Genomic DNA, 14,742 nt, shown 5'->3' on the forward strand with positions numbered 1-14,742 from the left:
GTCCCTGTGCTTTGCTAAGCTTGTTCTAAGTAGGTGCTTTAGACCACTGAGCCATCTCACCAGCCCCGTTTCCCCACTTTGAACCCACCTCACTTCATGGACTTTCTCTATAAATATCCCTAGATATAGCAGGGTCTTTGGCAACCCACTTGGGACCCCTGTTTCTCTCTCTTGGACAGAAGCTTTCTTTCCCCCAATAAATATATTCTGGTCTTACAAAAATAGGGATATTAATTATCACCAGGAAAAGATGATTGGGTAGAGTCGATACTAGAAACAGATAACGGAAATCTAAAAAGATATAAGGATTTGCACAAATTAATCACAGAAAATAAACAACAGAATAACTTTGCTTTTTTTTTTTTTTTAATCAACCTCCCCCTACCGCAAGCGATCTACCACTGAGCAGCATCCCTGGGGCAGCTTCTTTCTATTAATGGAGCGTCTCTTTACATGTCCCATGACTCCTCTAAGCTCTTTCCTGTCCGGTTCCCCGGTAGTTTGCATCTCCTCCGGAAGTTGTGTTAATTAGAACCAAATGAGATAAGGAACCTTTAAAGGTCACCATCACTGTGAGGATTATAATTGCAGACACAGCCTTAAGAGTTGTGTAGGTTTTAGGAAGACACTGGACTTAGGGCGGCCTGGGTGTTAAGCGGCTCACAGTTGCCAGGTCATAACACGTATTGTCTACTTAAACAGAATCTGAACCTTACAACAGTGACGTCAGAGAAAAGAGTTGCATATGTGGAGCACCGCGCCATCCCCGTAGAACTCTTGCACCTTTTACAGGCATCTTTAATGAAACCCAGATGTACATTAATTTTCATAAGGTCCAAATAGGCATGTTTCATTTTTCTATTTCCTAATGGAATAATGTAAGCCTTGAAACGCTCCCTATCTGTTACCCGAAGTTTATGGCTTTTCTCCTGTTTTATGAAAACATCAGCTACTTAGCTAATTAAATGTGATACTCTTAGAACCATGTTTATAGGAAAGTGTCAATTTTCAGGATGTTTTGTGTAAGTCTCGATAAAATTACATAGAAAATGACCATGTACATTCTCTTTATAAACTGACCTTGTAGTCACCACCAATTGGGGCTCAAAAATGTTCCAAAGATTGAAACTAGATCAGATCAAATTGATGTCATGGTAATTACACCAAGTACCATTCAATCACTGATTGAAATTTACAGTTGATCCCTGGACTTAGGAGCAGATGGGAGCAAGCAGTTTTTTATTACTCTGCTGGTATAAAAGACAGGTGAGGATTTTATCATCTGCAGTTCCTGAGAAATCACAAGACAAAGTTAAAATTTCTCTTCAGACCTGCAATTGACTGCCCTGAACACACTGTGCAAAAGGTAATTCAAATGAAATAATTTGGAGGGATTTGATTGGGAAGCAAAAGTAGTTAAGAATATAGGGGAGCTTTAAGAGTCAATGCTGAACTTTAGTTAGAAGAAAATTAGACAGGCTTTCACTCATTGTCTCTTCATCACTCATGACTGAATTGGGAGGAATGCACAAAATTGTGCTCTTATCTAACGAAAGCCAGAAAGTAAATGTCTCCTGCTGATATGCTAGAGTGCTAGTCAATATTTAAAAATTTTCTTCAAGAATTAATGGATGTCATTTGAAAGACATTATTTTGAGTGGCTTCCAGCAGCTAGGCAGAGGGCAAGTAGACATTATACTGCTGATATTGTTTTATCATTAGTTTTTAAATGATGCATAACTGTATCTTCAAGTTCACAGGCAGTAAAGCAACTCACTTGCTCAGGAGAATGATCGCAGCTCCTGGTTACATTTTGAGTAAATATTCTCATATGGGCTTGGATACTAACACTGGAATTTCTTGAATATTATTTCTACTTTTCTTTTATAAAATGCTAAAGAAATAATAACAGTTGGTAGTATTTCTTCAGATGTCATAGATGACCTACAATAATAAATTATATGCCCATGTATAATTGGGTAATTCCAGTGAGATTCTGGAATTTTTTTTTTTCTGTCTTTGTAGCTGACCCTCCCTAAATGCAATTTCTGCAGCCGAGGATTTACTAGTCACTTTAGATTGAAAAAAAATTTGTAGGCATAAACTTTTTTCCTTGTAATTCCCTAAATATAGTATGACAAATATGTACGTAGCATTTATAGTATACTAACTATGAAAAGCAATGTAGATATGATTTATAATATATGCCACCATAAATCAGTGTATAATTTACAGTATGTAGGTCATATAAAGTGACTAACTCGAGCATACAAAGATTTTAGTATATTGTCAGTGGCAGGAAGGAAGGGAGGTGTCCTGGAACTTCCTTCCCCACAGTGAGGATGGCTGAAGTTACTTTTTTTTTGGTGGAACTGGGGATTGAACTCAGACCCTTGTGCTTGGCAGGGAAGCGCTTATTCCACTAAGCCATCTCCCTGGCCCCTTGAAGTTACTTTTTCATGAGCACTAGTTTAAGTGGTCTCAGGTTGAGAACTTGAGTTTAGAAAAAAATAGTGCACTTTTTTTTAAAAGAGATATTGGTATTTTATTTTATCTTATTTTATTTTTTGTGGCCAGCTCAGCCTTCCCTGGAGGTGGGGCTGGTGTGGCATGTGGTGTCGAGGATTGAACCATGGTCCCTGCGCTTGCCTAAGCTTGCCTAAGCAGGTGCTTCAGACTGCTGAGCTATCCCGCCAGCCCAGTTAGTGCATTTTTGTCCCTCATAATTAGTGTTGGCAAATGGGATTTGGACACATGTGAAGCACCGTGGGCCTGATACAATTTGGCTCCATTTCATCCCTAGGCATTTTTGTCTCTAAAGTTCCAAAGTTTCCAAAGCTCTTGTTATTCATCCGTAAGTAAGGCATTTTACATTTAAAGAGAAATCTTGGCAAGTTTCTGAAGATGTTTTTCAAATAATTCCTTAACCTAACACTAATTCAATGATATCCCCCAAGCTCCAATTTTTTTGAAGATTGTGAATCCTGGACTAGTTTGCCACCAACTTGAGGTCCTTGAAATTGTGGTTTTGGCTTATGACACTGCAGCAGCAGCAGCTCTGCAATGTTACACAAAGTCATCCACAATTCCTTGATTCATCAGACTCCCAGAGGGCAGTGTAGAAATGGTTCAGCATCTTTCATGCTCTGAAACATAAGAGGAGGTGGGACATGGCTGGACTAGGAGTAGAATCGAGGCAACATTAGGAGTCCAGTTAGGAAAAACAACTGTGATAGCACGACACAGATGTGAACCAGTCATAAAGGAAGATACTGACTCATTTCTAACCACAGAGGCAGCACAAGTGGAGGGGCGCAGCCTTAGGACTAGATTGCTTTCTGAGTGACTGGCAAATCTTTTAAATTTTCTAGCATATAGTGTCCTCCTCTGAAATAGACGCTGTATAAAGCTTTCTTCTTAGATGCGTGAAGAGAACCAAACAAAGGAATGAATGTGAAAGTCAAAGCTCTTTTCCCTTTCCCTTGTCCCCACCAAACAGTAGTCTTCATAATTTATCATAAGTAAAGGCCTGAGCGAACCCTATTTATCTAAATGTAATAGCTTTTTAAAGACAGTTCTGGAGCCCTGAAGTCCAATGATATCTAAAACAATTACGAGGGCAAATTATAGTTAATCTGGCGACACAATGATGTTGCTTTAAAAAAAAAAAAAGATTGGGCTGATGGTGTGGCTCAGAGTGTAGCAGTCTCCAGGATCTGTTTTAGGCCCCCAGAATAAGGGGTGTGCGTGTGTGTGTGTGTGTGTGTGTGTGTGTGTGTGTGTGTAAGGGAAGGCAGTATGTGAAGTGTGGCTCAGACCTTGGAGTATGAAACTGATTGTGAAGAGACATTTAACAGTCTTGGATCTGCAGTAACCAGCTATGCGAAAGGTATTGCTTACTTCAAGAATTTCTTTGTTCATAAAAAAGAAAATAGAACAACATAGGCTCAGTGTATTTGTGTGTTCAAGTTGCCCCCAAGAATGTCTAGCACACAAAGGTGATCAATTCACAGTAGGTGTTATTTTTAAAATATAAGATGTAATTGTTACTAAATCCAGTATTGCAGATGCTATGTAGAACCCTAACTCCAATTTTTTTTTAATGTTTCGTTACATTTCTTAAGAGATTAACTGAGTGTTATATGGATACTCACTCTATTGCCCCTGCCCTCCCTAACACGAGAGAAAAGTACAGGGAGGAAGTAAAGAGGCAAGATTATGGATTACCTTTTTCTGACTTCTGAGAAATTTTTATTGTAACAGACAACAGTTCTTTCAGTTGTCTCTTGCTTTGGTGCATCAGACTACCTGAAACCTGAGCAAATAAAGCAACAAATCATTATTGTCTCTGAAAGTCCTTTGAAAGACTGGGATCAGCAGGGCAGATTTTAATTTGGATTTCTGGGGCAGGGCAGTCAGGGGCTGAGGCCAGAGTTATTTGACAGCTCAGTAGGGATGATAAAATATTTACTTTAATCTGCAGTAAACTATATGAACTGTGTTGTTCACACCCCTAATCCCATATTGTTCCTTGGACCCTTTTCTTCTCCGTGTGACGTCTCATCTTCCAGGGTCTCTCCGTGTGGTTTGAACATGTTATCTCATGGTGGTCCCAGAATAGAGGCATTTATTATGCATCATCTGGTTTCTAGGAGACCCAAGGCAGAAACGCCCAGGCCAGCTAAGGGCTACACCCACAAGGTGCACAATGTTATTCCTGCCAAGTTCTAGCCGTACAGGCGGGCACATATAGGGCCTTGGGTGGATCAAAAGAGGAGCAACGATAAACATACCGCTTTTTGGTATAGGAGTGGCAAGGTCACATGCCGAGAAATATATTTGTGGCTGTCTTCAGAAAGTGTAACCTGCAGTGAAGACTTCAGGGCAGCCAACAAGGGGACTTTGCAGCTCCTCCGCTATTTCTAATCACAGAAAAGTATTCTTACTAGATAAAGTGCCAGGATTGATTAATCAATAATATAGTTCTGTTTACCTTATTACTGGAAACTTCAGGTGAGTTAAACCTGTTTTTGTGATTTAGTGTTTATTATTTATTTATTGATTCTGTATTTTCGGACAGGGTCTACTGGACCACCATGCCCAGTCTCAGTCACCACCTCAGCACGCCCCCAGGGCGGGGCGGGGCCGGCACAGCATAGCATCTCTTTTATCCTGCACTGGGGATTAAATCTGGGGCCTTAGAGTTTGCTAGGCAAGGTCTGGTCCATTTAGCTACATCTGCTCCAGAGGCTGTAGTGTTTTCAGATGTGGATGGTACTTGGTGTTTCAAAGCAACTTAAGTAAATGCAAAAAACAGAACACACAAATTTAGTAAGCTACAAGAAAGATTATTATGCTACCATAATATTGTGCCTCATAGTACTTTTCTGGCCTTTGGAGGTTTTACTTCACAGTTGGAAAGACTAATGTTGTCTATTGTTTTATGCCTAATAGAATAGATTATTATAATAAATTTCATTGACTTCTAAAACAACAAGCATTAGAATTTCTCCTCCAAAAGAATATTTTTTAGAGTTTGTCTTATCAAAGTTTCTTACTGAACTTTTTCAATATAGATTTAGTATGCAGAAAAGTATTTTTAAAATGCTGATGTGCTAGAAAATTGAAAGGGTAATGGAAAAGACAAGATTTTAATTACATAATTATATTAACATTGTGGAGTTTTAAAATAACAGTTAGAGGGGTTTGATTCCCAGCATGCCATGCCATGCCGGCCCTGCCCCTGGGGCACGCTGAGATAGAGACCGAGATTGGGCGCGGTGGCGCACACCTGTAATCCCAGCACCTGGGAGACTGAAAACAGGAGAATCACTATGAATCCGATCTGTGTAGTGAGACCCTGTAGACCCTGCAATAAATATAATAAAAAAAATAGAGTATGTATTTATAAACCCCCCAAATTTAGCCAGTTAAGAAGGAAAAGGTCCCAAAATATGACCGTTAGAAGGGAATAAATGAATTGAAATAGTTTTTATAATCTTATGAGTCTTTCAGTTTTCTTCTGAATACTGCCTACTTTTTCTTTCTTTTTAAAGCAAATATTGTACTTTAATATTTATTTATTTATTGATTGGTACCAGGGATCAAACTCAGGACCTTGTACTTGCCAGGCAGGCACTTATGCCACTGAGCTATTTCCCTGGGCTTGAAGTAAATATTTTAAAAGTCACCTTTTATTTTATTTTTCTTTATGGAGAGCCTCATTCTTGTAGGCCTTAGAAGCTATATGTGTATTTCTTTCATATGAGATCCTACTCCCTTTAAAAATTATCTTCTCATGAAAAGAAGTTGGCTCGCTCTAAATGTTGGGAGCAGAGGGCTGGGATGATAGCTTGATGGCATAAACGCCTACCTGACGAGCTCAAGCTTCCAGGTTCCATCTCCAGTACTACACGCTGTGCTGGCTCTGGGGCCGGGTGTGGTGGCGCTGGCCTCTAGTCCCAGTAATAAGGAGGCTGAGACAGCAGGATCACTACAAGTCAAACCGTGTCGTGAGACCCTGGTGGTGGGGGGTTGCTGTGAACAGCAGAAAACACTGTTATAGAAACCCTGTTCGGAACACTGCAGCCGATGCCAAAATGTGTGATTTCACTCGGCCTTGTTTTCCTTTGAGGATATTCTATTTGTAGCTATATTTACCGGGCAACTTATCCAAACTGGTGAGTACATCGTGCTCCTCAATCAATGTCAAAATGATAGACTATGTTTATTATTGTTTTTTCTCTATCAGGTACACGTTCATAATTTTCATTAGTTTTTATCTGTCCGTTTTCTTCTTCCCAGTCTACCTGTCTCAATGTGGACAAATACTTTTATTATAAAATTTATTTCAATTCCTAGCTATTTGTCTCTGTAATGTGTTCTTCATTGTCCTCTGGGCTCTTCAGGTGGCAAGAAACTTACTCATTTTTCCATCACCCATGTTTGGCACAGTACTGGGCCTGTAACAGGTTTTATTAAAGTCTTCAACTGGATTTGGACCTTTCAATTTTGTATATTATTGCCTTTGAGCTCTTGTCAAAGTATCTAAAAGCTCTCATCCTTTTATAAGATAGACAGTATCTACATTAAACAATGGATTCTGGGGTTTTTCAGCCATCCTTTTTCACCAACTTTGGAGAAAACAACATTGATGAGTATGTTAATAACACTCAAGGTCACTGAGAGCAACATGTGAGTTTCTGTTTGGAAGAACAGGAGAATACGGGATCATGAAAGACAGTGCCTGCTTGGGGTTTTAGAGCACGTAAGACGATACACATTTCTGAAATGAGGGCACATGAGGAAAGAGAGCTAGTAGCTGGCTTCCTCCAAGGGAAGTGTTTGGACCCCTGGGTCTCAGGGTCTTCAGAGTTATCCACCTGGAGACAGAGATGGTCACTCAGGAGGAGGCAGAGATGAGGCAGAGGGTCAGGGACCTGCTTTGTGGAATCTGATAGGATGGAAATGAACATTTCACTTTCCTTTGAGACTTTTTGTCTTAAAATTTTCATCAAGCCACACTATTTCTATCTCTTCTGGATCAGGCAAGCATGCTAACCTGTTTGCTGGCCTATTCCCTACTTAATAAGCTAATGATGAATGCCTGCCTCTTGCTACTCAGTGTGCTGGGATTCAAGGCTTTTATTTCAAGGACTCCTTTTGAAGGCAACTTATTTGGTCTCTGTGAGATGGCACTTGCATCAGCTCTGTAGATGTCAGTTAGATTTAATCTGTTTGGCTAAAATAGCATTATGTCTCCAGTCCTAGCCAGTCATCTCAGAAATGTGCTATGAGTCACTTGGGTTTCCTGGTATGGAGAGTGCAAGTGAGTCACTGCAGCTATTGTCACCACCAGCACAACCACATACCCTGCCCTCTGTGGCAATGTACAGCAATGGCAATATACAGCAATGACAATGTCTTTGCAAGTTAAGGGTGGTATGTCACATTATTTCAAGCATTTCTAACTTTCCTGGAAACTTATTTAGTATACATGGGGATATATATGGATCTGTGTGATATATGGGGTGCCTCTATGATATCTATATCTATATCTTATTGATAGAGTGTTAATCTATTTTATTAAATCACTTAATACATTAATCATATCACAATAAGCAAAATTAATAATGATAAGTTATAGTAATCATATTTTTTATGTTTTTCAAGAATGCTATAATTTCCTCACAATCAAATTATTTAAAGAATCTAAATTTGATAGACAGGGGCTAGAGAGATAGCTCAGTAGAATAAGTGCTTCCCTGGCAAGCACAAGGGCCTGAGTTCAACCTCTGGTTCTGCCAAAAAACAAAACAAAACAAAAACAAAAACAAAAACAAAAAAAAAGAAGGTAAACTTGATAGACAACAAGAAAAACCCAATTTAAACCCTGATTATATTAATGTGTTATTTGGACTTCATATGACTTACAAAATGGATCTGCTCATGGCATATTTAAAACTTACAGATTCACATAAAGTATTGTTCAGCTAAAAATTATATAGCTAAGGTAGAATATGCTCTCTGATGAATTTATCTGAACATATTCTATTTCACTGAACAGTGATTCTAGTTGTCATGCAAGGGTTATCTTGTCCCTTGCTGTGAGTGACAGCTCTATGTCTACAACTTGGATATTCTTGCTGTCCTAAAGTCTCAATTAAACATAATTTTACTGAACATCTATCTTGTGCCTTATGTTAGATTGGTGGAAGATTAGATGGGTAGGGATTTATACTTATGAAGCTTGTACATGTACCTGATTGGCTGGATCATGGGACATTATTTAAGAGTTTAGTGAGAAGTGAAGGCAGTGGCTTAGGGATGAGAAAAACATCCTGGACACTTCTTAGAGACCTCTAAAGAATGAGTAGTAAAAAGGTGGAGAAAGGGTATTCATGTCAATTTGAAAAAACATGTATTTTCTTGGATTTATCTTATTTTGACGTGGAAGGTGGCAGGAGACCTGAAGATTAGTTTGAGGTTGGATGGGTGGGGCCTACAGAGTGGTAAATTATTCTCTTGGAATACCAAAGGCGATGTGATTTTAGACTTGGCATATTATCACGAGATAGCAGCTGAATGTATTATTCTTGCCTCAATTCTTAATTATTTCTTCCAAATTCTAAGATAGGAAAAAAAAACCCATGAAGGTCATGAGGATGACAGCACAGCAGTGGAGTACTGATGGGAGGCCCTGGGTTTGATCCCCAGCATAGGAAAAAAAAAGCTCTGAAAAACATTTAGAATTTGAGAGTTTATCTTTTTCTTCTTTGTTAATGTCCTTTTAGCAAAAAGACAAAGAAAGAACACACTCTCTGGTATTGTAAGCTACAGCAATAATTACTTTGGGTCCATTTTTTCAATATTCTTTTTACTTTGTCATAACACAAAGTGTAAAATTTGCATTGATTTTAAATTTTCACATTTTAAAGTCTTGTTATAAATGTTTCTCTCTGAATTAATTCTGAATGTAATTGTTCACTGCATAATGGTTGAATTTTTATAATATATGAGTTACAACATCAAAGCACAAAAGTGATACTAGCTTAAAAAAGAAACCAATTTAATTCTGAAATTTCCCTTATGGCTTTGTCAATCAGAGCAGCAGTTTTCCAACTTTTTGATCTCAGAATCCATTAACATTTAAAAAAATAATTGAAAAGCCCAATGAGCATTTGTTTATGGGGTTATCTCTATTAATATTGAGTGGTTTAGAAATTGTTAGAAAAAGTTTTGAAAATATTTATTCATTAAAAGAACAACAATAAACCCACGTATGTGAATACAAATAACATACATTATTTTATTTTCTTCTGTATTTAGGACAGGGTCTACAGGGTCTACAGAGTCTCACTGTGTAGATGGGACTTGGAGTGATTCTCCTATTTTCATTCTTCCTAGTGCTGGGATTACAGGCGCGCACCACCATGCCTAGTCTCAATCGCTGTCTCAGCACGCCCCTCAGGTGGGGCTGGCAGGGCAGGCCAGGGATGGAACCCCAACTGCTGTGCTCTGCCTAAGCAGATGCTTTAGTCCCCTGAGCTATCTGGTCAGCCTCACACACAGGTTTTGTGTGAAAATAGTTTTCCATTTCTCTGAAACAAATGTCTAAGAGTACAACTGCTGAGTCATAAGTACATGCTTTGTTTTATAGGAAACTACCAAATTATTTTTCAGAGTGACTGTACCAGTTTACATTCTCAACAACATCTAAGTTATTATTATTTTTTGTGTCCCTGCCAACATTTGGTTTTTAAAAAATCTTAGCCATTTTGTCAATTATAGTTTTACTTTACATTTTCTTAGTGGCTAAGGTTGTTGAGTACTTTTTATGGGTCGATTTTCCATCTATCAATCCTCTTTAACACAATGTCCATTTTATAATTAAACTTTTTGTGTGTTGTGTTTTTGAGAGTTCTCTTCATAGTCTAGATTCTAATCTTTTGTTGAGTATGGGGCTTATACATATTTTCCATGTCTTTATCTTTTATTTTCATTCTTTTAACAGAGGTTTAACCCATTTCTCTTGTTGTTGAGACAAAATACATGATGCCCAAAAGTAAGAGAAGAAAGTTTTACTTAGCTCGCAGCTCATGGAGGTTTTAGGGCCAATCAGGTGGCTGTAAGGCGGGGAGGTGTGGCAGAGGGCAACAGTTCATGGTGGCAGAAGACAGCAACAGGGGGTGGTATACTTAAAAAAGGTAATTATTGTTACTATCAAGACCAACTCTATATGTTCATGTGGGAAATGGGAAGATTTAATTCTTCTTCCTCAAAGAGAACTTGTTTTCCATCTACATGGCTTAAGAACAAGTCGGGAGCTGGATGCAGCGGGGTCAAACAGTAATTACCGTTGGCAGGAGTGTTAAAATTGCTGGATCGCGTTATAACAGGCGAGCTGAGATTAATTATTGCTGCTTTAGCTTCTTCCATGTCTTTTTTTGCAGGAGGGCCATGGATTATTACAGAAAATATGCAGCTGCCATCCTGGCCACCTTGTGTGTTTGTCTGCACATTCTCCAATCTTTTCCTGACAGAGAGTTTGCGATGCTGGGTATGTGGCCAAACGTGGGTGCCAATAATAAGGCTAGTACCCATTGCTAGATGTACGTCAATAATTCTATTAATTGTCTTTCTGTCTCCTTTTCTAATGTGGTAAATCTTCACTGCTGGATATGTATCTAGGCACTTGTAGATTATGAACATGAAATTAAATTAGATTCATAAAATGTACAGTGAATATAGTGTCATAAAAATCCATTTTAATAGCAGCCTTCTCATTTTCATCTGAAATGGATTCCTTATTATTCTTTACCTGAGTTTTATAAGAAGAGAATTCTTATTTTGTTAGCTCAGTTCCCCACCTCCACTTCTCCCAGAAGTCTTGAGATTTTAACATTGCCCTTATAGATATATTTTCACATCAGTTAATGCATGAGAAAAAAATCATTTTTAGGCAGCAAACTAGTTTTGCTCTATTCTTTGAATAAATCTCATATGATGGCTAAAGTAATTCTATTCCCTTTGAAACTGCACTACTATTGGATATAGTTTTTTTTTTTTTTTAGATAAATGGTAATATTTTAATCCTATGTTTCAAGTGCAGATGTCTGATCCAATATCAGGCTCTGTACATTCACCAAGGTTTCTTAATTCTGACATATTTTTCTCTGCCAATATTTCAAGTTTCTATGAGGGAAAATTATAGCATATCCTAAAGAGAGAAACATTTTGCCTCTGGGCAAAATTCTTTCAGGTACACATTGCATTTTCATCTGTTAAGTTTTGTGTTCTCTCTAAGCATACAGTTAGCCCTGGGGTAGGCCACCCTTGCTCAAAGGGAGAGAAACTATTGTAACTAAGATTCCCATGTAAGTCTGCAAAAATTATTTTCCCAGGAAGGTAACTGTACAAATAGATATTCTATATGAATAATAACATATAGCTAAAAAGATTGATTTCTTATTTATTGATTGATTTATTCTTGCAGCACTGGGGATCAAACTGCAGACCATTGTGCTTGCCAAACAGGTGCTTATGCCACTGAGCTATATCCCCAGCCCTCTCTTTATTTCAAATGCAAAAATATTTTTATTGTAATAAGAAAATATTCATAGCTTCTCTTTGAATCCTTTTTGAGTTTTTTACCCCTTGTCTTTTTCATCTGATAGGTTGCCCTGAGTGCAAGCTAAAGGAAAACAAATACTTCTCCAGGGCAGGCGCCCCCATTTATCAGTGCATGGGCTGCTGCTTCTCCCAGGCGTACCCCACCCCAGCAAGGTCCAAGAAGACAATGCTGGTTCCGAAGAACATCACTTCTGAGGCCACTTGCTGTGTGGCCAAAGCATTTACCAAGGTAAAAATAAGGGCACCAGAAACTTTCTAGCAGCCCAGCAGAGACAAGGCTTGTGGAGCACACTCAGGGGCTTCAATGCCACATGAGTCTGATGACGCATGTTCTGCTGGCATTTATATGGGTAGGGCTGCATCTGTGGTCTTTAATTAAAAGAATACGCTGAGGTAAACAAACCAATATTATGAAATTATAGAACAGAAGAGTGGTCACTAGAGGCTAGGAAAGGTCAGGGAGATGGAGGATAGTGGGAGACTGAATATTGAGCCCAAATACAGCTACATAGCAAGAATAAATTTTTTAGTGTTTCCTAGCACAGACAGGTGAAAATAGGTCACCACGATTCATTTTATGTTTTAAAGAGGACTAGAAAAATGTGTTCAAAGTTTCCCAATACAAAGAAATAAATGTTTAAGAAGATGAAAGTGCTAGTACTCTGCTTTGATTATTATACATTGCATATATGTGACCAATTATCTCACCTTATCCTATAAATATGTACAAATATTCTATGTCAATAAAAAGTGAAGTTTTCAAAAAGAGCCAGGGGGATTGGGGGTAGCGCAGTGATGGAGCACTGCCTTCCCCAGTTTGATCCCACCACCACGAAATCAATTGGTTGGGTTTTTAGGGATTGGGGTATGGATAAGAGTCAGAGCACTATCTAGCATGCACAGTGCTCTGGGCTTAACTCCCAACACCATTTTGCAAGAGAAAAGGAGAAGAAAGAATAAAAAGAGTCAGTCACCTTGGGAGTCCAGGCTGGAATTATTCAGAAGGAAGGACAGGTTAGAAAATGTGAATCTAAGCTTTCAGAGTGAAAATACCACAGAGAAAGAAAGGGTATGCCAATGTAGCAATCATCGACTTAGCTCAGATGGCTATAATCTTACTGAGCGCTTCCCAACTTTGTCTTTCTCTCATTCTTGCCCTTCCCCCTTAGGCCATAGTTTCGGGACATACCAGAGTGGAGAATCACACAGAATGCCACTGCAGCACTTGTTATTATCACAAGTCTTAAGCATTTTGCAAAGTGCGTGATGATGACTACTGATTTTGTGGGACGGAGATTCAAGTTGCTCGTGTTTGTAGCCTTACAAGTCAAAGCCCTCCTTTTCCTTACCAGGCCAGTCTGACGTGCTTCAAGGATGTACTGCAGCTTTATTGCTTTTTTCTTTATCCTACGATATGATCAGCAGCCTAGGTCTTTCCATCCAGAATGAAATAGTGCATTTAACATGACCATAAAAAGCTGGTTCTGTTGGAAATAAAGCCTTTAAGCTATCGTTCAATCACTGAGTTATCATTTTTTTTCTTAAAAGTAAAGCCAATTGCTTTTGATAGAATTTATTGAAAGGATAGTGCCTATGGGCGAGATGGGACCAGCTGTACTTGGTGACCTGACTTTAGAGAATCTTATTCCCTTCACACTTTCTAGAAATAAGCTGTTTCTAGCTTAGCCAGCTTGCCAGTTATGAGACAATCCAGCGTATAGAAGAAGAAAACATAGTAATTCTACTTCTGTTCATTCTTATGACACCCTTTAAATTTCAGTTTTGATGGATTTTACAATTAACATAGTTACAGTATTATGGTAATACATATATACAATGTATAAATGCTTATACTCATATTGGGGATGTTTGATCAGAACCATTTTACTGGTAAATGTGTGGAAGGGCTAAGATGTAAAGCATGATGGTGGAGCGCTCGCTTAGCTCGTACAACAGCCTGGGTTTGATCTCTGGACTGACAAAAATATGTTCCAAACCCAAAGCAAAACAATAACCCCAACCAACCAACTGACCAACCAACCAACCAACCAACCAACCAAACAAACAAACAAACACTACTGACCTAAGGGATTGGGAAAGACAAAATGCTTCCCAACTTGAAGTTTCTACATGACTTGTGCCTGACTGAAATGAAGTACGTCCTGTGAGCCCCTGGCAGTCAGGCTGCAACCACATGGAGGCTCAGGAAAGAGTATTAGTGGTAACAACTAAAACTGTGTACTTCTCTAAAATTCCAGAGACAGGGATCTTCCATCACACGTTCGGGCCTGAGCGGGAATGCACAAATAACGAGGACAACATCCACGGAGCACTCACTGTGGGCTATGGGGAGCACCAGACACTTTTCCTCAGCTACAGCACGGTGTCTCACATAGGGTCCATGCTTCAACTCCTATAATTTTTTAATCTTTTATTTATTTATTTGGCACAGGGTCTTGCTATGCAGCTCAGACTCATAGCGATCCTCCTGTCCCAGTCTCCCTGGTGCTGGGATTATAGGCAAGTGCTATTATGCCCAGTTTTGCTGGCCTGCACCTCCCGCCCCCAGGTTCTGAGGGCTAGCATGGCATGCGGTACTGGGGATCGAAC

General features: G+C 39.0%; 1 protein-coding gene across 1 annotated transcript; it reads left to right on the forward strand.

The window, feature by feature from the left end:
• Positions 1 to 1,285: 1,285 nt before the first annotated feature.
• Cga (glycoprotein hormones, alpha polypeptide) lies at positions 1,286 to 13,650 on the forward strand. Its single transcript, NM_001280865.1, is given in 4 exon segments — positions 1,286 to 1,366; positions 10,953 to 11,059; positions 12,177 to 12,361; positions 13,302 to 13,650. Coding segments are annotated over 3 exon segments (363 nt in total). The 5' UTR covers positions 1,286 to 1,366; positions 10,953 to 10,959; the 3' UTR covers positions 13,380 to 13,650.
• The last annotated feature ends 1,092 nt before the right edge of the window (positions 13,651 to 14,742 follow it).

Source organism: Octodon degus, unplaced genomic scaffold, assembly GCF_000260255.1.
Source record: "Octodon degus isolate 3935 unplaced genomic scaffold, OctDeg1.0 scaffold00022, whole genome shotgun sequence".
NCBI lineage: Eukaryota > Metazoa > Chordata > Mammalia > Rodentia > Octodontidae > Octodon > Octodon degus.